General features: G+C 37.2%; 1 protein-coding gene across 3 annotated transcripts in view; it reads left to right on the top strand.

Annotated features, from left to right (window-relative positions):
* Nucleotides 1-24,233, top strand: part of kif26ab (kinesin family member 26Ab) — a 96,891-nt gene that overhangs the window by 30,814 nt on the left and 41,844 nt on the right. For all 3 annotated transcript variants that reach the window (XM_058749696.1, XM_058749693.1, XM_058749695.1), the window contains exons 3-4: nt 13,620-14,108; nt 19,078-19,244. In XM_058749696.1, coding sequence (XP_058605679.1) covers nt 13,620-14,108; nt 19,078-19,244 — 656 coding nt within the window. The remainder of the gene's footprint in view (nt 1-13,619; nt 14,109-19,077; nt 19,245-24,233) is intronic.

Raw genomic sequence — 24,233 nt, 5'->3', positions numbered from 1 at the left:
CTCACAATGCGATACAATTCACAATATGATATTTTTTCATAATTCGTTTTTTTACAAAATGAAATTTAAGATACATTCTAAATGAAAAAGTGTTCTTTTATTATTGCTGCATGTTTCTTAGTAAAACTGAAATATGTCAAATAGCAAAACTAAATTGAACTTTTAAAACAAACCTTGTCAAATAAATAAATAAATAAATATATAGCACAAATATTATAAACCTCTTCATATAAACAAACTAAGGGTTTGCCTGTACACTTTCCATTTAAAATCAGATGCAACCACTGTATTTTAATCACAATCCAAACAAAGATACTTCATACATGCAGTATGAGCAGTTTTAATCTGAATTAGATTGTATAATTTCTAAATTTTGAAGCAAAAACAGAATGGTCTGACTTTAGCTTTGTGAAACTATACTACATAAAACATATCTGCACAAAACAAAACCAGCAGACGGGCTGAATGAAAATGCAAATTCACTCTCTGACAGCAGGTGGCGCTTGTGAAAAAGCGACAATATAGCAATTTCTTGGTTACTGCTTTAAACAAAGCAGCGCTGCACCTATGAACACTACTTTAATATGAAAAACCCCCCAAAAATTCTAAACTTTTCTGAAGACAGTCAGTTCCCCTTAGAGATACATTCACATAAATGCCGACCTCCAATTGTATCGCGATTCGTTTGACATCTCAACCAATGTGAATCGTCACATATTTCTATCGATTCTTTTTTACCGCCTCGGTTTTTCTTTACATCCCTACTTTATTGTTGTTTTAGTTAATTTTTTTTTAGTATGTTTGTTTCATTTTAATGTTTTAGATGAAAGTCCCCTTTGAAGTTCCTTATGACCCCATTGTCTTAATATTTCAACTTGAATCTCATAATGCTATATTTTTTTCTTGTATTTTTTTGCTTTACATCCCTACTTTATTGTTGTTTTAGTTAATTTTTTTTTTAGTATGTTTGTTTCATTTTAATGTTTTAGATGAAAGTCCCCTTTGAAGTTCCTTATGACCCCATTGTCTTAATATTTCAACTTTAATCTCATAATTATGTATTTTTTTCTTGTAATTTTTTGGTAATATTAATACTTTAATCTTATGACTTCACTCTATTGACTCGCTTCACATAAAATTCTTATTATGAGATTATGAGATTATTCTTAAAATATTACGGCTTTACTCTCAAAAAAAAAAAAATATATTTTCAAATATTGTCATGTTCGAGACATGATCAAAGTGGACAGGAAAGGGAGCTGGAAAGTGTCTGAAATAGTACTTTTAACTATTTTATTTAGAAAAATCAAGGACAATTTGGTTTTCCATTATATGCTATTTTAAGTGAACTTTGCACTTTGTGTCCTGACTCTGTATGATTCTAAATTCCAAACAGCAGAGCCACACTGGATGAGGCTTAGAATCACACAGGAAGTGCTCATTGAAACTCCCTCGTCTGGATAAAGAGAGTCTGTAATGCCGCTCAGCCCTGCTTTAACCGAGTACATGACTGAATATGTCAGGCCATTAAAAATAATGTAATGAACGCTCAATGTAATGGGCTCTCATTCATATGCAAATCAGAGTGGATTCAGCCCTGGCCTTTTTTGCTCCCTCATTGCACACTGACGCTTGTGACGTCACTGTGGAGATATTCTCTGGACGCTTTCATGTTTTAATTGCCTTGATGGACAGAGGACCAACAGGCAGTATGAATCCATCAACGTTTTCTGTAAGTGCAGGAGAGATGCATTTATGTAGGTGTAGTGCTTCTAGGCCATGACAAATTGAACATATTTTGAATGGAGTTCAGGGAGAGAGCTTAAATCAGGATGGAGAGTTCAGTTTTTCTTTTCTGTTTGCCTTGTTTCCTTCAAAAGAGACATTTTAGCTATGATGAATGACAGTTATAATATTGGTTCAGTCAAACAACCTAAAGCACCAAGGTAATCTCTCTTTTTTTCATTTCAGTTCTTCCCATTGTAAGTCACCTCACCATACTGCCATCAGTGGGTAGCAGATAGATTTTGCCTTTTCAGTGTTCACGTCAAGGCCATTTGTAGTCCTCCCATTGTTACCATCATACAAGATGTATAAATGCCTATTGTTACTATTTTTGATAAGCGAAGATTTCAAAAAAGGAAAGGCGATAATAATTTTTAGAGTCATTAAGGCAATTCATTTGTGCGCTCTTCCTTATGTCTGCACCAGACGGAGAAAGGTTTGGGAATCCTCTGTCTATCTCTCTGTCTATCTTTATTCGTTGTGTCTAGACGTCTCTATTCACCCAAAGAAAACATTCAAACCTGCCAATCTCCGAGAGTCTTGGATGGCCGTCTTGATGCGTGTCCACATATCTTCAGAAAAAAGGCTTATTAAATTCTGATGTCTATTGGATTATTTAATTGATTTTTTGACATAAATTTAACAGATATAATTATTTATTTTGCAAAACAGCCACACAAATAATAATAAAAACAGTCTATTTATTTGTTAAATGTACAGATTTCATGATAACTCTTAAATATATGGACCAATTCTCACTATTAACTAGTTGCCTATTAGCATGTCTATTATTAACATGTTGGCTGTTTATTAGTACTTATAAAGCACATATTCTGCATGACCATATTATCCTACCCAATACCTAAACTTAATTAACAACTACCTTACTAACTATTAATAAGCAGCACATTAGGAGTTTATTGAGGCAAAAATCATAATTAATGGTTTGTTAATAGTGAGAATTGAACCTTAACATAAAGTGTGATCCATCTCATTTTGTTTTATTGTTAAGTATCAGTGTTGACTAAATATTAAGTATCAGTGTTGACTAAAATGTTTATCCCAAAATAAATAAAAATAGATAAATATGGCAGTTGCTGCTAATTGCTGTGAATAGCATTACACAGATAATTTGATATTAGCAGAGTTGATGATAAATGTTTGAGCTCATATTGAAATCTCAGACTTTGTTGTAATTGAAACTCATGAAACGTGAGATTTCCAAGTGCTTATTAAAATGATTTTTGAGAAGCTGGAGAATCAAACAGGTAGTTCAGTTCACTCTCCATGTATCATGATTTGCTCTCTAGGAGAAACAAATGAGATTCATGATTAACAAGACCTCATGGTCAAACCTGGCCTTATTCCAATTATTTTGACAGACTGAATTACATTTTATTATGCTGAAAGGTGATTGTTGTTACCAATGAAAAATGGTTTGGGTCACTGGTTGCCATCTTTCATCATTGTTTTTGTAAATTATCTGTATATATTATCTGGATTTAAATTGTGTTTTAAAGGACATTTTGACAGTAATTTCACCAGCCCGCAAGTTGCCTCACATTTTTATGCAGCAGAGAAAAAGTGTTTTCATGCTTTCACATCTTTTGTCTAACAGATGTCGTCCTGTGAATTATGTAGTAGCCGGAGTCATCTAATCACATTCCACTCCAAAGTTTACAGACTCTGAGCGGTCTAAGACATCAGTCTCTTGTGTGAATTACTCTGCCTAATTATGCTGATGTGCTGCTTTAGATGTGACTTTGAAGATTGAGTTCCTGGGACGAGTGCTTTAGAGCGAGCAATCTCATCAGTTCCCGTGCTGCTGGTTGCAGACGAGTGGAGTTCATGCAAATTACTGACGCGTGTGTTTGTGTGTTTACCTCTTCTTGTTTGCATTTATCACTAGGTAATTAACTTCTCTTCTTGCCCACACGGGCTGGTGTATGTTAGAGCTGAGAGCAGGTCTCTGTTGAAAGCAGATGGCTCTGAGAGGGCTTACTGGAAGTTGAGAGGAGGCTTAGAGCTGTGGAAAAGTTCATGAAAGTTGGATTGAAGCTCTATTCAGAGTGCAGTGTTTGTGGATTGAGGTGTATATAAGTTGAGTACTTGTGTGCAAAGATAGTTTCAAAAAGAATTTGTACACACGTGAATCCAGATTAACTAAACTAATGAAGCATGTAAGTGCAATTAGTAATTAGTAGTGATGTGCAAAACTACCAGTAGCTGCGTTTCCATTACCCTTCAAACTGTGCAAATTGAAACTGAGAATTGAAAACACGTCAATTTCGGAAAAAAACTCGCATGAGGTGTTTTTTCAGGCTATTTGAAAAAGGAATATGTTGCAAAACTTTTTTTTCGCATTTATGTGTCACCTTGCGTACGTAAAAATCACATGATCATTCGTTAATGTACTAAAACCTCCAAGAAACGGCTCATCCGTTGCTGCTATCAAGTATAAGGGGCTTTCCTTGCCATTAATGCTTGGATGGATAACCCCTTATTTACACTGCACACGTCTGCAGCACATTACGGCTCCGACATGGCCAGTTAAGTCAAGGCTTGTGTTTATACCAGCTGAGCCATGGCACGTAAGCATCCCAGAATCGGCTCTCCACGCTGCTTTGCTAAAGATACACACATACGTCTCTTCGATTAAAAATAATGGCTAGTGTGGTGGCTGTGATATATGTAAACCTACCAACATTCCTTCAATTAGAATTAGTTCCTTCAATACCCGGAGGAATTCTGGGGTGCGCTCTGGAGGAGCGGGCACTGGAGGGCGCTCTAGAAGAGCGGGACTGGCTGGGACCAGCGGAGACTCAAGAGACGATGGGGACGATGGAGGGCTGGATGGAACCAGCGGAGACAAAGGAGGAGCTCGTTCATCCATGTTTAAAGGTCCTGTCTTCTGTCATGGGTTGCTGAGGTGAGGAGTACAAAGGAGTACGGAGGAGGCAGATGATCAAACGAGCAGAGTCTTTAATAAATCCATAAAGGAAAACACAACCACTAAGAACGACGTTAGACAGGACAAAGAAACAGGGGAAACTGAAGGCTTATAAAGACAGGCAAACCAAAGAAAAAAATAAGATACAACACAAGTGATCTGAATGAACGATGATTAACTAATGATTACAGGAACCAAATAAGGACAAACAGGAACTAAATGGGAACATACATGTGACACATTGTGCCTGTTTTATGTATTTTTATGGAAAACAAAATGATGTAGATTTTTTTTTTTTTACATAAATTGGTAGTAAATATCACAAGAATTTCCAAGAAACCTCAAGTAACATTATGAATTAAACTTTAAAAAGTAGAAAAAATTAAATAGTGTTTTGTTGTAAAATGTTCTCCAATAAGAACATTGAAAAATCATGACAGTATATACTTCAGTTTTTATGCCACGTTTAGAGGTGATTCAAACAGAAAGTGTTTTTGCATTTAAAAACCCAGAACAGTTGAAAGAAAAAAGAGGCATGTTTTTTAAAAGTTGAACTACTTTTAATATGGGTGCAGCGTTTTAAGAATGACAATAATATATTTTGCGTAAGACCCTGCAAAAGGCTTCAGAGACGAGTGATGGTCCAACACATGCCTAGCACATTACATAGAATAACAAATGCAGCTCAGTGGAGTGCAAAAACACTTTCTGAGTGAATGGCTCCCTACTCTGTATGCTCAGCTCTTGCACCTTGAATTTTTGGTGGTAATTAGTTGATCCACAAGGTGGCGACACTAGCCCGACCTGTTTTTCCATTGTCGGAAAAGACACTACAGAGACGGAACAACAACAAACTACCAGAGACACAACAACAATGGACTTCACACCTTGACTAGTTTTTATCCCTTATACCTTCTGGAGAGAAATAGTGCAGACACTGAACCAAGAAGAAACTTTCTAGCACACATTTGTTGCCCGCCATTGTTTCGCCCACAAATGAAGTATACTTTGGCTGTAGGCACATGCTATACGTTTGGCTGTATGGGCACATGCAAAGTGTTTTTTTCAAAACTTTCAAAACTGAAGTATTCTTTATTTTTTGGCTGTGTCATGCCTACTACATGTGTTTCAAAGATGGACATTATTTTGAATTATGATTGATAAATCAGAATTTTTAATCAGAATGGTTGGCTAACATGTGTGGCCTGAAGTCAGTCATGTAGAAGCACTACTATCAACCAAAATACAGCAACTTGGCAGCCTGTGGTGATTGAACTGCTGTCAGGTTGAACACAGATTGACTCTTCACTCAGGGGCTGTTCTTTCCCAGAGTGCTCACTGGTGCCATCCACCTTGATTAGCTTATTAATAGTCAAGAACACCCACAATCCCTTGCAGCAATTACTTTTCCTTCTCAGTTCTTCACCTTTCTGCAGGCAGCTGTACTTCTAAACAAAGTGAAGAGTTGATTTATTATTTTTATTTCCATAAACTCTGGCTAAATAGATAAATAAATCATCAAGAGCAGTCTGGAGAGTTTCCAGACAGTCTCAGCAAATCAACTATTTTAATTAGCTGCGGCAAATAAACCGGTAAGCATGTATAAATATGCATGCGCAGAAGTCTCCAGTGCAACATAAGGCGGCGTTGTTAGTTTACCTAAGTTTAACTGCTCTATTAGCCCTGGGTCCTGTAAAACTTCAGCTGAATCACATGCAACCACTCTCAGGTCATGAAGTTATGAGTTCTGCTCCAAAACCCAGTGAGCTGCCTATTTAGACAACATTGTAAGGCAATATTATTGCCTTGGCCAAATACACGCAACATGACTTTTTTTTTTTTTTTTTTAGCTAACCAACATGCTAACATCAGAATCTCTTGCGAGTTCTCTCTCTTGTGTGTTTTTCATGAGTTGCTGCCTATGAAGTGTTTTACAGGTCAGTCACGTTTGAGGAAGCCCATTTCCACCACAGAATAATTGTAACTTTTTATCTCACAATTGTGAATTAAAAATCTCACAAATCATACTTTTTTCCTCAGAATAGAAAATTTACATTTTGCAGTTCTGATGTTTTTACTTAAAATTATGGGTTTACATCTCAATATATATATATTTTTCTCTGTATTTTGAGATTATATCTCATTTGATGGGCACCTAATGTGGACAAAGGGTCTGTCTGGATCACAAAATGCATGCTGTGAACAAAAATATTCCTTTTGTGAATGTAATAAATGATTTTGTGCATTAATATGAAATAGAAATTACATTTACCAAAACATTTCTTGAATGAAATATGCATTTTGTGATACAGACTGACCCTTTCATCTACAAATTGATGTTAACTCAAAGGTGCAAGATATAAACAAACATTGTGAGAAATAAAGGTTATATATATATATGGCAATTTTGAGAGAAAAAAAAAAGTGAATTCAGAAAATTTGTGAGATATAAACTTTAAGTTCTAAGGAAAAAAAATGTGAACGTGAAATGCTAATTCAAAATTGCGAGAAATAAACTGTGAGAAATTAAATCAGAACTGTATTAGAAACTTGCAATTCTAAGAGACAAATTCAGAATTTTGAGATATAAACTCACGGTTCTATGGAAACATCAAAATTGTGAGGTATAAGCATGGAATTGTGAAAAAATAAAGTCAGAAGGGTGAGATAAAAGTCACAATTATCTTTCTTTTTCATTCTGTGGCAGAAACAGGCTTTCAAAGGTTTTGGAACAGAGCTGAAGTGAAACACGCAGACAAGTGTTTATAGTTTGTCTTGCAGCAATAAACCGGAATTTAAACTTAAAGAAGCTTTGGAAATAGTGGTCTGTGGTTACTGTGGCCTTAGTACTGACTGGCTGCCCATGCAAGGTCTGACGAGTCACTGACAGCTGGAGTGATCCATGAGGAGAGAAAATGGGAGGGTGACAGACAGAAAGGAGACAGTATTGTGGGTTATCCAAACAGTTCAGGCGAAAACTGGTTTCTTTTTCAAGCCCCAGTAAGCAGGAAAAGCCATTTACGTGTCCGAGAGCGATCTATGATGGATAGTGATTGGGACATACCTGCATTTTTTTTTTTGCATGGAACCTGGAGTTTGGAGAGGTGCATGTCTTTATAAAACAGCAAAAATAAAGGAAATCGATCGTAAAGTATATCTGGAAGGTAAAGTTAACTTACTCAGAATATATGTGAATGGATGAAATTTTATAAACACGGCTATCAGAAGACATTATGATTGTTTTTAGGAAAGTTTTTATTTTTTCTTGTAAGACTGTCTTGATCAAATTGATTTTTTTAGATCGTTTTTGCTGGTCAGTAATCCAGATTACTATAAATAAATTTCTCAGAAAATCATATGCGAGGTTAACTTCAGCACAGTGATCATATTTTTTGTTCTCTGTAGATTTAGTACGGATTCTGTGAAAGTAGGCCAGTGTTTAAGAGAGGTCTTAATCTTTTGCTGCATAAATATTCATGCATGTCAGATTTAATATATGAAACCTTTTTATAGACACTCTAATTGATGAATTGATATTTGCATTATGTGATTTATTTTATTAAGTAATTTTGGGAATGTTTTAACCAGTAAACCAGAACTGAGTATGAAGTTCCTGAGGCTGTACAGTTTACGTTTAATTTCACAGCAAACAAACAAATAAATGACATGAAATATTAATTCAAGTTAAAATTATTTAATTGTACCAGAAATACTAAAGTGCAGAATTATACGTGAATTATGACACTACACCTGTAGAAGAAACCGGGCAATTATAGTTTAGCATTCACTACACAAAAATATCTGACAGCAAAATGCTGTGATTGGCCAATTACATTAAAGTATTCGAGAGAGCCATGTAATAAGTAGTTGTATCATGCGCGTGCAGAATACGAGAAATAATGCCACTGACAGAGGATATAATCAATCAGACAGTAATGAGGGAGCACCAACTGTGGCCTGTCAAGACAGTCACTCAGCAGACAGACAAACATCTGTGTTTCTAATGACCCTCTGTCTCATTCTCCCGTGGTGTGAGTGTGCGTGATCGTCTTACTGCAGTAAACATGTGTTGCTAGGAGCTGAGCTTTGCTGGTTTGCACTGATTTCACTGGTTTGCTTCTGTGTATTTTTTACAGAGATGTACAGCTCTGTTTGTTAAACAGTCACAATTCAGAGTCTATTGCTATTGGTAGTGGAAGTGTTTTCCCTCAGTTAAATCATAATTTGCTGCTTATTGATAGCAAGTAAGGTAGTTGTTGTAGTAGTTATTTTTAGGTATTGGCTAGGATTAAATGATCTAAAATATTGTCATGTGGAATAAATCATTGATATGTGCTTTATACTAATAAAGAGTCAATATACTAATAATATGCATGCTAATAAGCAACTAGTTAACTGTGTTCCCTAATCTAAAGTGTTATGAATTTTTTCTTACTTACTGGCAGCTAAGGAAAGCCAAACCCCATATGCTTTTATTCCACACAAACACACAGATATGGATGCAGATGTGCATGCGCACACACCTGCCGCCATCCTATATGCTCCTGCTACTGTAATTACACCCATAGAGGCCCAGAGGATCTCAGAGCTCCTGCTCTATAGCCTACATTATGGCCCTGCTTAGGAATCCCTCCTGGGCTGCAGTGCTATTGGGTAGATTGACCATGGCATATGTGTGTGTGCGTTTGTGTAGAGGTCCATGGGGATTAACGCTGGATGTAGTCTTTAGCTTTTTAGAGTATAGTAAATGTAATCTGTATTAATGGCCTGCTGTGAGAAGACCCAGCGCTCACCTTTTCACTACAGGGTGTGTAGCAACAGCTGTTCCTGGGACTTTCACGCAACCCGCTCTCCACATTCAAAACCTGCAGCAAAAGTGTCAGGTCATCTTTACCAGTTGCTTGGACCTCAGTCAGTGTATTCATTTATGAATGAATACATATGTAATAATATTAGTGTTTCAAATTTGTAGGCTGTTCTAATACACTATACTATATATATATATATATATATATATATATGTGTGTGTGTGTGTGTTTGTGTTCTGCAGAAGTTACACAAGTTTAGAATGGCATGAGAATGAGTAAATGATGACAGAAATGTATCATAAACTTTTTCACAGAATTTTCATGGCTTAAATTAAATTAAAATAAATTCTTTAATAAATAATATTTCTTCTTTTAAATATTTCCCTCAACACCTTTTGTTTGTATTGAAGAAGTTAGAACATAGCTTTTTTGACATAACTTAATTGAGTTGATTCATTTAATATATCCCATTTTGTGTTAATAGAAGTGTTTGAAAACAAGCAGCTTTGGAATATTTAATTAAATTTTTTTTTTTTTGAACAAAAAAAAGGAAAGGAAAGGACATGATGTGTAGCCAAGTATGGTGACCCCTACTCAGAATTTGTGCTCTGCATTTAACCCAAACAAGTGAACCACACACACCCCCCCCCAGAGCAGTGGGCAGCCATTTATGCTGCGGTACCCAGGGAGCAGTTGGGGGTTCGGTGCCTTGCTTAAGGGTCTCACCTCAGTCATGGTATTGAAGGTGAGAGAGTGCCGTACATTCACTCCCCCCACCTACAATCCCTGCCGGACCTGAGACTCAAACCCATGACCTTCGGGTTACAAGTCTGACTCTTTATCCATTAGGCCACGACTGCCCCTATGGGGCAATGGGGCAGACCTTCGAGTTAAACAGTTGCTGCTTAAGGTGAACATCTACTTCTCAAAAGCATTTTTTGTCCAGTGGAAATTCATAGAAAGAATGTTTTCTCAGCTTTGATGTATTGAATGGACTGTTCCTCACAGCCTTGTTTTTGGTCTTGTTAAATTAAATGTGCTATTTAACCAATCCTTTTCATTCGTAGAGGTCAAATATCATAGATAAAGTTTTTTTTTTAAATCATCCATCATCTCTTGTATTATTCTCTCTTTTCACTTTGTCATTGTCAGTTATATCTTCTGCATCTCTCTTTTTTTCTATCTCTGTAAGTCCTCCCCCACCCTCCTATTCTCTGTCCTTTCCCCACACTCATATCTCATCATCATTAGTTTTAGAGACAGTCAGACTAGCGGGCTGAGGGCACACATGTAGTCATTTATCCTTCTGTTCCCTTTCTGTTCTTTAGTGCATCACTAATCAGCAGATAGGCTCCTGCATTCATCCCCAGAGCTTCATAAAAACCCAGAGCTGACTGCCAATAAAGTCACACAATGGCCAACTACTAGCCCCAAGGCCAGGGGTCTCACCCTCATCTTACCTCGCTCACTCTCTCACTTCTCAATTTTTTATAATTCTCTTTCTGGCATTGGTGGATGGATGGTACCATCCTAATGGTGGTGCATTTTACTGTACCACAGCAAGTACATGTATGTCTTTAAGTCATTATGAAATCAGAATGCAACCTATTTAAAATCTTAACAAATGTGTTGTTTTGTTGTCTATGATTCTGTGCACGTTAGTTAACCCCCAAAAAAAAAAAAACACACTTTTTTTTTTTTTTTTTTAAACAAAATGTGTTAACTTGCTCCACCTCTGAAATGACCTTGTCTGATCTTTATTTTGGTATGTATTTTCAGTATCCGATCAGTTACAGATGGATAACATCAAGTCCCACTCTTCATTTTCTTTTATTGAAATCCCTGTTTCACCTGGAATATATCATACAAATCCAAAATGTTTTAAAATTAGATTTATTCTACCATTCAAAAGTTTTTCACTCACCAAGACTACATTTATTTGATCAAAAAACGTGATGTAAAACAAGTGTTTTTTATTTATTTTTTTATTATTATATTATATTTTACTGTAGTAAAATTTATCAAATAAATACATTATATAAAATAACCTGTGGTGGAAAAGTTGAATTTTCCACATCATTACTTCAGTCTTCAGTGTCGCGTGATCCTTCAGAAATCATTCTTTATATTATCAATGCCGAAAACACTCTGAAAGCAATCCTTCTCATAAAAAAAAAAAGAAAAAAAAGAAAAAGAATCTTTTGAGCATCAATGTACCATACAGTGTAAATCATAAAAAAAAAAAAAAAAATACCCCCCCCAAAAAAAACATCTGCAGAATGTTGCTCTACCATCTGACAGGGAACATTTTAGACATAAATTACAGATGAGCACATATTCTGAAATTTTCTGTTTGAAAACACACATAAATCATTTCAGCACGGCTAACTTATCTGGTTCCTTCTCAATATCTTTGAATATATTGCTAGCTTTCTGTTCCCAGCCTGCACTATTCAACTATTTATCTAAATGATCATCTTTAAATATTCATGTCCTTCTGAATAGTCCCACACAGAATATTTATAATAATTGGACTCCAGTGCACCTGAGTTGGGAAGTTTAAAGTCAGAGCACAAATCACAAACATATCTGCCTGCATTCCTAATGATCGTCTGTCATAGAAGACCCCATATTTTATTAAACAAAGGAGTTGTGGGATGATTTTTGCTGACATATCAAAGTCTGGCTTAATTGAGATGCTTGAAGAGACCCAAGAGGGCTTTGTGTTGTAATTATGGTGATAATTCCACTAAATATCCTTATTTTACGTCTCATGGTGGATGATTTATGTGCTGTGGTTGTGTCTTTGGGCACTCACTCATCCAGGTTACTACTGTGACTCTGAGAAAATCAGGCACCATAAACATTAATGCTGCCCTGGGCTCCAGTCAGGGTCTAACCTCACTAATACTGATCTAGAATCTGAGATATGTCTCTCAGAAGACCAGAAGTGCGTGTGGATGTGAGAGAGAAATTACAGCATTAAACATGAGTGACTGGTTTGCTTTAAAATTAGCACTCTGTCCTCAATTACCCATGTAATTCCAAACCTGTTTGAGCTTCTTTTTTCCATGGAAGAAATAAAGAAATGAAATTAAAATAGTGACTAAATAATGGATTTAATAATTCCTATTAAAACTGCTTTCAGTGAAATTTAATTCCTATCAATTCATTGTTTACCTTTTGTGTAAGTGTTTTTCTAAAAGTGTCTGGGTAATCCTTTATGTTCGGTAGCATAATCATGATAAGTGATCCTGTATTGTAGCAACAGTTACCTGCTCCAAGCTCTTCGTTGTGTGTGAGTGTGAGTACACAGACATAAGCCCCTGTCCATCAGGTAGACTGGCGTCATGCCCTTGGCATTGAATGGGAGATGATTATTTTCATGCTGGGTCTCTTGTCATATCTCTCCCTGCTGGGAGTCTTATCAAATGTAAATACACGCTGCAATGTGCTTCATGCCCGGGCTCAGCTGTTGTTTTCTTTACACCCTATCGCCCACCTCTCCTCTCCCCTCCCCACCACTCAATCCTTCCTCCCACAAAACTCTCACTTTTCAGCTCTGCTTAGTTTGAAATATTATAATTAAGATGAGGCTTCTGGGAAAACAAGGAAGATCTTGTCTAAATGTCTGCAGGCAATGGCTTTGCTGGTTTAGATCAGTAAAACGCTTGAAAATACGCATTTTCTGCATATTTGTAAATGGCCTGCTAATAAAAAGCTGGTTATTGTGATAAGAACAATGTGCATTTTATTTGTTTATTTGATCACTTTGAGGAAATTAGTGTTTTTTGTTTTTGTTTTTGTCCGCAAGCATAGCTAAATCTGAAAATATAAAAGAAAATATATACTTTAATATCATTTTATTCTATATTCTTTATTCTATATAACTCAGAATCATTTTATAAAAAGAAGTTCTATTTCTATTTTATTATATTACACACACACACACACACACACACACAATGTATATATATATATATATATATATATATATATATATATATATATATATATATTAAAACAAGCATCATTTTTAGCTGTAACTGTATTTTGTCTTCTCTTGCTCTCTTTAGGACCCTGGATTTGCTTCCTTTATCATTGACCAGCTGCAAGTGCCTGCTTGGTCGCTGAAAGGCGGACATGAAGGAACAAGGTGTCAGGTGTGTGGCACACCTCCGCAGCAGCTAAAACAGCAGGCACTGCAGACTCTCCAAGAACTGTACCCTGCTTCCGACATGCCATGCCTGCCTCCCAACACCTACCCTGGGCATCCCACCAGGCTGACAACACACAGCGTGGTCACTCTTTCCTCCAGACCTACCAGATCGAGGATACCTCACCCAGCGCACAGCGTCCTGCCTGTGGGGGAGCGGCAGCGTGAGCTGGGCTGGTCTCAGAGCCCGTCTTCCAGCGCTGGGGCAATGAAACCCAGTGTGCAGGTGACCATGGGAGGAAGACCTCTGACAGGGACCATCAGCTCAGTCACCATTCAGGCTCAGCAATACTTGGAGGGCATGTGGAGCATCTCACGCGTCAATAACTTCCTGCCTCAGCCAAACCCGGTATGTGACCTTTCATTTCTCTCCAACTATGTGCTCTTTTGTTTACGCATTAAATTAATTTAATGGTAATCAGTTGATCCCATTTACTACTAAAATAACTACTAAAATATTAATTATCACTGTTTAGAATTTAGAAGTGACCATGTGTATTCCCTTGCAAAGTCTCTTTCACAATGGGAACTTTTAAAGGGTGTAGGGGTTGAAAATAACAGTTGTTTGGATGTATTTATTCATTTATTTTTTACTTTCCAAGTCAAATGAGCTGCTGTTGCTGCCATACAGTGATTGAGAGGTGTGGAAAAGTTCACTTTGAAGGGTTCTTTGAAGCATTATTATTCACCAGCATAGGCATCAGTTGATGATTGGTCTGGTTATTTGAGCCCACAGCTGTCTGAATGAATTGCAGTTGAAAACACCTGCATAATTGAATCACATGCACTCAGTTACATAGAGAACATGTTTGAAACAATGCACTGAGACAGTGTGTTAACAGTTTATGCTGTCTCATTTACAGATTTGTACACTTGTAGTGCAGTTGCACATTGTCAGTGCACCTGTTGATTTATGAGTGAGTGATTTGGAAATGCGTATCATGTTGTCAATGAATGTAGCATTTGTGTTTCAGTTACACTTTACAGTGATGTTTACAATGAGGTAGTATATACACTACCATTCAAAAGTAAGATTTTTTATTTGTTTTATTTTATTTTTATTTTATTTTATTTTTTATTATTTAATTTGCATTATTTTATTTTATTTTATTTTTTTCAATTAACTTTTTTTAAATTTTTATTATTTAGCAAGGATGCACTAAACTGTTCAAAAGTGACAGCAAAGACTTTCACAGTGTTATGAAAAAAATCTATTTGAAAGAAATTCTGTTCTTTTTACAGTCATATTCATCAAAGAATCCCGAGGAATAAAATATCACGGTTTCCACAAAAAATATTAAAAAGCAGAACTGATTTCAAATGTGAAAAGAATAAGAAAGGTTATTTTATTAACAAATTAGCATATTAAAATAATTTCTTAGTGATCATGTGACTGGAGTAATGGCTGTTAAAAATTCAGCTTTGCCATCACTGGAATAAATTATTTTTTAAAATACAATAAAATAGAAAACAGATATTTTAAATGGGAATAATTTTTCATAATATATTTTTTGATCAAATAAATGCAGAATGATAGTGTATATATGCAGCAATTAAAATAATTAAACAGGGATGGTTATCGACTGTTGACATTATTCTCATAATGGCTGAATATGATTATTCATCTGGCTGATATATTGGTCTCAGGCATAAATCGATTGATCACCAGAATGCAGGATTGGCAGATTGACATCTTGAGGAACTCATTTTATTACTCCTTCGTTTTATTGACTAGCTGCCTTACAGAACTGTTACATTCCACAGTGGACTGCTCATGTGTACTAAGTGTATGGCTTCAGCGTGTTAAACTAAACAAAACTCACCACCACAGGTGGTCAGCTGAACTATTCCTGACTGTCTTTCATATCTGAGTCTCTGTTGCATCAGAGCTGTCTAATTGTACTACAAATAACCTCTTTCTGTAGTATTGATGTTGCTTTTACAATCTTTTGCAGTTGCCTCTGATATATCCTTTTTATTCCTGCCAACTGTTACCGCTATTGATGACAGGAGATTAACAATAGCCTGTGCATTTCCTATTTGAGTTAATGTCAACAAGTGCTTTTATTCCAGTGTGCAAGCCGGCAATGAAAAAAGCTGACCAACTGCTGGCCCAGAACGTCTTGAAAAACCAACAGAAGCTGTCTGCTTTATGCAAACACACAACTCACACATGTAGGCTCACACAGGAATAGCTCTGAGCTCCATGCTTTCCCCTTGTTTAAAGACGTGCCTTGTATAATTTGGAAAGGCTCCTTCCTTTCATTAGATTGGAGGGATGACAATAATGCATGCAGTGCACTGGGACCTCAGCGGAGCCTTGAGCAAAGAGCTTTAACTCATCTGATTTCTGTGGGGAGAAATGACAAGCAGCAGGAGAAAAGAGGAGGAGACAAAGCCATTGAGATGGACTGAGTCTGACAGGAAGTCTTTGGAGGGGTCTTGTGTTCTGTGAAGTAGATTTTTATGTCTGTGCTATACTTGGTAAAGGCACTGCTTTTGAAGCAGGTGAGAGTTCCTGGAAAGCAAGAAGTGAAACATCAAATGGCAAGAAACACTTTGATGCAAAGATTCACCATCAACACGCATGTACAGTAGTCCGCAGTAATATTATGTCTCCTTTCTTTGACAAAAAATAAAATAGTAGAGTTTTTATTTTCTAAAATACATTTTGGTCACGTCTTTTATTGTCGACGATATTGCATGTTGTTATAGTCACAGTTATTGTTCATTGACCTTACTGTCGCCTTGTCATCGTCACGTTTTAGTCATAGGAAAAAAGCTCGTCAACCAACATTTTTCATCATAGTTTTCGTTAATGAAATTAACACTACAACAAACAGTAGAAAAAATGTTTGTGCTTAGAACATTTGGTCAAACATTTTTTTACTATAATCTGATGAGTAGCACATTTAAAAAGAAAAGAAAAACTTGTCTTGAGAGCATGTTACTGTCAGGTTTATTGTTCTTTACTCGAGCTGACAGATAAAATTATTAGAGCATAGCGGGATGGGATTTTTCAAGTGGGTTTCATATGGGCTGGGATAACCTACTGGCCTACAAGGAGCCCAAAACCAGGAATCCTTAAGCAGCGTGAACAGACTGTGATCTGCCTCCCTCTGAGCAGGAGAAAGAGAGAGAAATTATGCTGCTTCTTCCCAGAAAAGAAAAGGAAAGACATTCGGAAGGAGATGTGAATAGTTGGATTTTCTGGACTCTAGTGTAGAGATGAGGTTGTAAACAGGGTGTAGGGTGTAGTATAAAGAGAATACCTGATTTTATCGAGTGCTGGGAGCTCTCTGCAGCTGTACTTTAATGACCCGACCTGGGGATACAGCGTGTGCACCTCGTGCTCTGTGTCTGACACTCATGAAAACAGCTTGACTGGAGGGCTTAAGTCCTCAAAAACCCATAGTGGGTTTTTTGACAGCTGCTTCAGTGTGTGTCTGCTTGAATGTGTGTCTAATGTCTATGTTTGTGCGTCCCAAATTCTCTCGCTTCGACTGCGTAGCCTCTTTAAACATACTGTTGATGTGAAATGTGACACCCGTTCCTTCTTTATCTGTATGTGGGGATTACCATTCTGTCCAGATAGACACCATTCGCTGTCAGTGTGACGCTGTTTTGATTTATCATGGCTCATCTGAAACCGGAATGCCATGCGCTGCGATATGACTCTGTCATGTCATGGATTCAGCATTTTTTGCGTTAATGAATGCATGAGTGCTAAGTTCATCGGAGCCCTTTCTGACTTGTCACGGGCTCAAAAACCTGGACACCAGAGTCGTTTTGATCCCACCTAAGCTGTAAAAAAGCTCACATAAAAAGCTGCAGGAACAGCTATTGTGTATGTATAGTCATTCCCCCAAAAAACTAATTGAAGTTTAAGTCATGTCCACATGCATACTTTGTAATTTCGAACAATGGAATTGCCATTTCTGCGACAGAACTGACAGACATAACAATTATTGATTTCAACCATACACAGAAAGCAATTATAGACAAACACAATCCTGTAGCATCTGAATAAACAGACGTAAACAACTTAATCAAAACAAACCCTTTTTGCTTTGTTCAGAATCCTCCAGCCCTCAAATCAGTTGAAGCTTACGTAATAGTAATTATTCAACCAAATGTCACAATTTAACAAAAAGTGCAGACTAGAAACAGAATGGATGCTGCTTGTCGTACTCCGTCTCATGCGAGTGATCCTTCCATGTGTCTGAAGGTTTGTGATATATGGAGCTCATATGTCATCCAAGGTATATAAATAGTTCTCCTGTCAGAGTTCTGTTGACGCATCATGCACTGGATAGCCTATGCTTCATGAAAAGATTGTTAATGATGTTATTTTAGTTGCCAGACATGAATCCAGAGCAAACACGAATCCAGCCATTATGCACAACCACTGCAACATAGACAACATGCCACACTAAAGCCATGGTTGTCTATTGCTCAATGTGTTGTCAGTGACTAACTCATGATATTCTCTGGGAAATTGCCCAACCTCACCTGAAGCCTTTTAGCACACTGCCTACATTCAAAACAAGCGCTTGACAGATCATATTGATTGTGGGTTTAAGCTACTTAGTTACTCACAGGCCTCCGAGACAAAGAGCGACTTTGGTAAAATAATGAAAAAGTCAGTGAATGAATGGGCTCCAGTGCAAGAATATTTAACAACTACAAAGCAATATGTTCTAGATGTTTTATTTTATTATCTGCGAAAAAGCTATTTCTCACAGACTTCATGCAAGAATTATGTAACCCCACTTAAAAAATCACAGTGCAGAGTCTCAAGCACCTAGATTTTGAGCTTTTGTGGGAACACCATTGGAGACACCGACAAAAGACTAGTTTCTTGACCTGTCCACTTTCTCGAGAGCTTGCCTGTATTGCCTCAAGTCATGGGAGATCTGGTGGACACATGTCTGGATTGACAACCTCTGAATCTCACTGTGGTTCTGGCTAAGGAATTCACATTTTTTTGTGAATCAGTTTAATCTCTTCCCATTGAAGCACTATTCATACCATTAGTACAGGGATAAATGTTCCTCCCTGGTGGTTAATGATGTACTTTATGATAAATGCATGTGAGTAAGTGTTTCCTCCTCCTTTTTATATGTGACCTTTGAAACATAATCCGTAAGGGAACTGCCTCTTGCTCCTTGTAAGGACTTGCTCTATTCCTTCAAGAAGGTGTGATCCTCTGTGACCTAGGCGTGTGATTCATGGAACTATGTAAGAAGGTAATTTAATGTCATATTATTGAGATCCAAAGTTTGAAGCATTTCCTCTCCTGCTTCTTCCCACCCCAGACACAAGGCCTCATAGGTCAAGCAGAGCAGAGCGAATGCCATTCAGACACCACCATCTCCAGAGTGTCCCTGACTCCTTCCAGACAGAGAAGTCCGGTTCAGTTTGGCCAGGCTGTGCCTGCTTCCTCTGACCATCCCACTTCAGCTGCAGCATCCTTTTTTATCAGGTAAGAATTTAACATAAATCACTTAATGGACCCTCAAACATCCTTGTTATGTAGCAAAGCATGGTGGCTAACTAGAAGCTTCTGGATCTTTACCTTAGCTTAATGTCAAGGTTACAGATTTTGGACTTGGTGTGATGCAGTATATTATTATATGATGGCGTGGCATAGTAGCTATTGACAGGCAACCATAAGGGTTCCTTCTTGAGCAAGGCACCTAACCCTATGTTGCTCCAGTAGGATTATTCCTGTAGAGTTGCGTGTCTACAAGATCACTGCTTCAATGTATTAGTTTCTCAATTCCACTGGTATTTGCAAAAGGGTGGTGACAGGAATGCTTCTGGAATGGTCCTGGAAAACACATTTGACAAATTCCTCAAGCCAAGGGACAACATGGGACATAAAAGAGTGATCAGGGGCCTCTCCCTTTGTGGAGAATGACGAGAGCTAAGTTTTTAGATCCGCTTGGGATGCTGCCACCTGCCCAAGCACTTCCGGGTCATTCTGAGACAACAGACAGATGTGACCCCATGTAGGACAAGGTTAATTTTTGCAGTCTGATTTATAATTGTGTCTGTTTTCTTTGGAGTTGATCTCAAAAGAAGCGGATAAACAGGGAGGCTGCTATGTCACAGAAACAGAATGACGAGGAAGAGAGAGAAAATAGATTTGTTTTTCCCTCTTAATTTAAACTCCTGGGTGGATGAACAGAAGAAGTAGGAAGTTATGTTGGGTACCACCTCTTGTTTCATCTCAAATAATAGTGCCTGCCAGGAATTTTATTGTTATGGTTTGGAATGAGGTCAGTTATCATTTTGGACACCCTGACATTCTTTGAATACCGAATATAGGACACATTTGACTGTCTGTTACTAACAGCCACTAATTTGTGTAACTGGCCTTAAATTAGTAACCAAAGGCTGATAAATTGAAGAACTTTACTACACTGTAAAATAAAAAAAAATAAAATAAAAAAGTTGAGCCAACTTAAAATTTTAAGGCAACCAGCTTCAGCAGATTTTTGAGTTTTCTCAACTTGTTGTTTTAAGTTTATACAACAAAAATCTCCTACAAAAATAAGTTGAGAAAACTCAAAAATCTGCTGAAGCTTGTTGCCTTAAAATTTTAAGTTGGCTCAACTTTTTATTTTTATTTTTTTACAGTGTATCGGAGATTGCATACACCAGGGACAATCCACTCATACATGTGATATCAATTCTCAATATGGGGCCTGTTGTGTGATTTTCCTTAAAATGACTTTGACTAGCCGCTTTCTAGACATAAATATGCATTAGTGTTAGTTTGTGCACAAATGACACATGATGGATTAACAGTAAACTGCTCGTTTAAGGTGTGACACCAATATAAAATATTCATTGCTGTTTAATTAAAATCAAGACTCTAATAAATTGTCTTGCTCCACCTAGCAATTCACTAAGACCTCCAAATACTTTCCCCCTCACAGATGTTTGATTTGATTCTCATGCAGAATAAGAAATGCCAGTGCAACACCTTGCTTTCAGGCATGCCAAACAAATAATGAAGAGCATCCTCTAAAGGAGTCATTATCAGACTTCAACATTTAAATCAAGAGCTGGTAGTGAACATCCAGACCTGTAGTTATTCCGCTTGTGTGCATTGGCCTTTAACCTGCTTGTACAACAAGCAGGAGGCTGGATCCTCTCTTGTAAGTAAAATGTTAATTAGATTGCAATTAGAATTAGAGGAGAAAGTGACGAGGGACATGGTCAATCTGTTTCCAGTCAACCCTTTAGGTGTTATGATCTTTGATTTCAAATAACATTTTATGAAAATTAATTTTCAGAACAGCAGTGGTCAGAATCCATCCCTGACCACCTCTGAATGTGGTTGTGGTTGTTATGTCTTGGGTGCAATTATTGTAAACCTAGCTCTTAAGTGTTATCTTATTGTAATTCATTCACGTTAATGCAAGGTGTTACCTTACAATTGCGTTACAAAACAAAATATAATGGTATTACCTTAGGAATGGACACCTACAGAACGTACCCACATAAAGTACTGTTTAAGTACCTTAGTCTATGAATAAGGCACTCATTGACAAGGTAAATCAAAGTACAATGATTGCTGAACCATGTTTCCATAGTCTCTTTGTAAGGTATCTTTAGCTCCCATAAGGTGATTTATTTCAGCCTGTACTGTATAAATATTAGTGGGCATCTAGTGAGAAAACAGAGGAGCGTATGATGGCTAGATGCATGGCTGAAAAGTTGACTTTTCCCTAACCCCCGTTCTCGGTATATGCTCCAGAGTGATGGAGCATATGATTAGTGTATTGACATTCTAGCTGACTTCTATATTGAATGCAGACAGAGGGCCCAAAGAGCTTCCCAGAGCTTCAGGATGCACTGTCACACTCAACAGTCTGGTGTGCTTTGCTATTCCACCTCAGTGCTCTGCGAGATGAAATGGTTCAAAACAACCCTGAACTGAGCATCATGTACAGGGTCATGTGAGTGAGTCATCTGAGCCTTTGCTAGGTGGGAGTTGGGGTAGAACTGATTAAAAGGATATGACTGTTTTAGATAGCCACATGCTCTATTGACTCCAAAGGGGATGAGAGAAAGAGAAAGAAAATGAGGTTGAGAGATTTGTCTGTCTAGAGATCAGAGAGGCTGTTCATGTGGGTGAAAATGTGCAATGAATGGTAAAAGATTTGGTGTGAGTATGTTGTATGTGTGGGTGTCAAAAGTTTTAAATGGGAAAGTTCCAAATACAGTCCTTTCACTGTAGGTTTGGGCAAGTGGACTAATTTATGGGTTCTTTGATCACCTAATTAGTGTTTTATATATTTATATTTATATTTGTATTTGTATTTGTATTTGTATTTGTATTTGTATTTATATTTATATTTATATTTATATTTATATTTATATTTATATTTATATTTATATTTATATTTATATTTATTTTAATTATTTGCTGCTGCAGTATGGTTTTGACCAATCAGAAGTGATCAAATACATGGTAAAATAAAGCCCAAAATATACTTTGTTTTTGTACATATACGCTAGCGTAAGTGTTCATTCGAACATGTAGCCTTACAAAGTATACTCCATTTGATAGGCGGTTGACACATGCACTCTGGAAAGCTTCATCTTAGTCCAGTGTCTGTGCTATTTCTCTCCAGAAGTTATGACTCTATCTCATGACCAATTCGTACATGTTTTACAAGATGGCTAATTCATACGAATTCATATGACCTCACTTGTTTGATTTTGTACTATTTGTCTAGACCCTATAGTGACCCTATCAAAAGTCATACAAATTCGTACAAGTGAGGTCGTATGAATTAGACACCTCATAAATTATGTATGAATTACCATGAGATCGGGTTGTTATGACAGATAAAAATATCTTTGTACTCTTTTAAACTAAAGTTGCTGCTATTTCATAACCCCTCACCAAGGTGCTTGTCAATGCGGGTGTCTGTTGTTGTTGCAGTCTCCGCTATTTGTTGCTGTTGTTATTCCGTCTATTTAGTTTAGTTTTCTACTGTGAAACAACGGCCTGTGCCAGTTTTGCCACCTTGTGGAGCAACTGATTAGTGCAAAAGAGATTCAATGCGCATATGCGACCTGGTACAAAAATCGGGTGGTGCACATACTATTCTGGTGACCCTTGAGTATGTGCAAAAACAAAGGTATACTTTGGCCTTAAGTTGTTCAGCAAAACCTTCAGCTGCAGTTTTTTAGCACAAAAAAAATTGGTTCCTCCTGGAATGTAAAGGAGAGGTGTTTACGGAGAAAAAAAATAAAAAATAAACTTTTTAATCACTTACATATCTCACGGAACACGATATTTACATAATCTTACAAATGTAGCATGTCGTTTAGCCTTTGCTAGATTGTTTTTCAGTGCCATTCATGTGTATGGATGACAAGACTGCATACAGCGTAAAATGACTTTCACTTTAAGAAATGTATACTTGAATGTGAATTTGTGACAAAACAGCTCTCCTCTGAGAGGGTTGTAGTGTCTACACTGGAAGTGAGTGGTGATGTGACAAGGCTTCTCCTATAAAAACGGTGCTGTTTTCACTGTCTACATGTGATGCTCGTTCACATGTGATGTAGACATTGTGTGAAGTCTGAACTTCATTTCTTTTAAACTGTTGCCACGATTCATTAGCTGGCTGCCCATTCCAAGGATTCAAGGTGTGTAAATGGAGGGTGTATACTTGTACGTGCATGCATGCAGGTCAGCATTGAGAGGCACAGCTGTTTGGCGGTATGTGGACTTGCAGTGGCATTGAGCACAGCACACGGTGAAATGTTTTTTTATGGCCTAGCACTAATTTTCAGTTGCCTGTCCAGGTGAGCTTGAACAGTAATGACTATGATTGGAGTAAACATTCCACCGTAATTACACGTACAACAATCCAGACTGTTACCAGACGAGTTGAGCAGCCAAAGTGCTTTGTTGCATTGGTCTTAGGGAGTAACCATAGAAACAAAGGGAAGTTAATTCATGACATATGCTGGGCCTTGAATAAACATAATTGCCAACTGAAGATAAAAGTGGGAAATGGAGGCGTTAGTTCACGTGAACTGCGAAAATTACATTCATTCTTGTGCTATGTCTGAACTGCATTCCTGGCTCTATGCAGTTCTTCTAACTGGAATAGATGGTACATTTGTTCACAGAAAGCCTGAAGTAGAACATTATCTGTTTTGATATCAACTAATCTACTCATACCTCCTGTTATAGGGGCATTCTCTAGCTAGTATTAGCATTAGCATCACTGTTCTTCCTGCACTTTAAAGCAATCGGTCACCCAAAAATGAATATTTACTGTAAATTTAGTCATTCTCAGGTCAGACAAGATGTAGCTAACTTTTTTCTTCAGTAGAACAGTAAGGATTTTTAGCTGAAACCATGGTCCTTATATAGGCAACACAAAATTATTACCATGGCTCCTGACGATAAATATTGAGGTCCTATGAAGTGAAA

This window comes from Onychostoma macrolepis, chromosome 17 (assembly GCF_012432095.1).
Source record: "Onychostoma macrolepis isolate SWU-2019 chromosome 17, ASM1243209v1, whole genome shotgun sequence".
NCBI lineage: Eukaryota > Metazoa > Chordata > Actinopteri > Cypriniformes > Cyprinidae > Onychostoma > Onychostoma macrolepis.
This window is presented reverse-complemented; position numbering and strand designations above follow the sequence as displayed.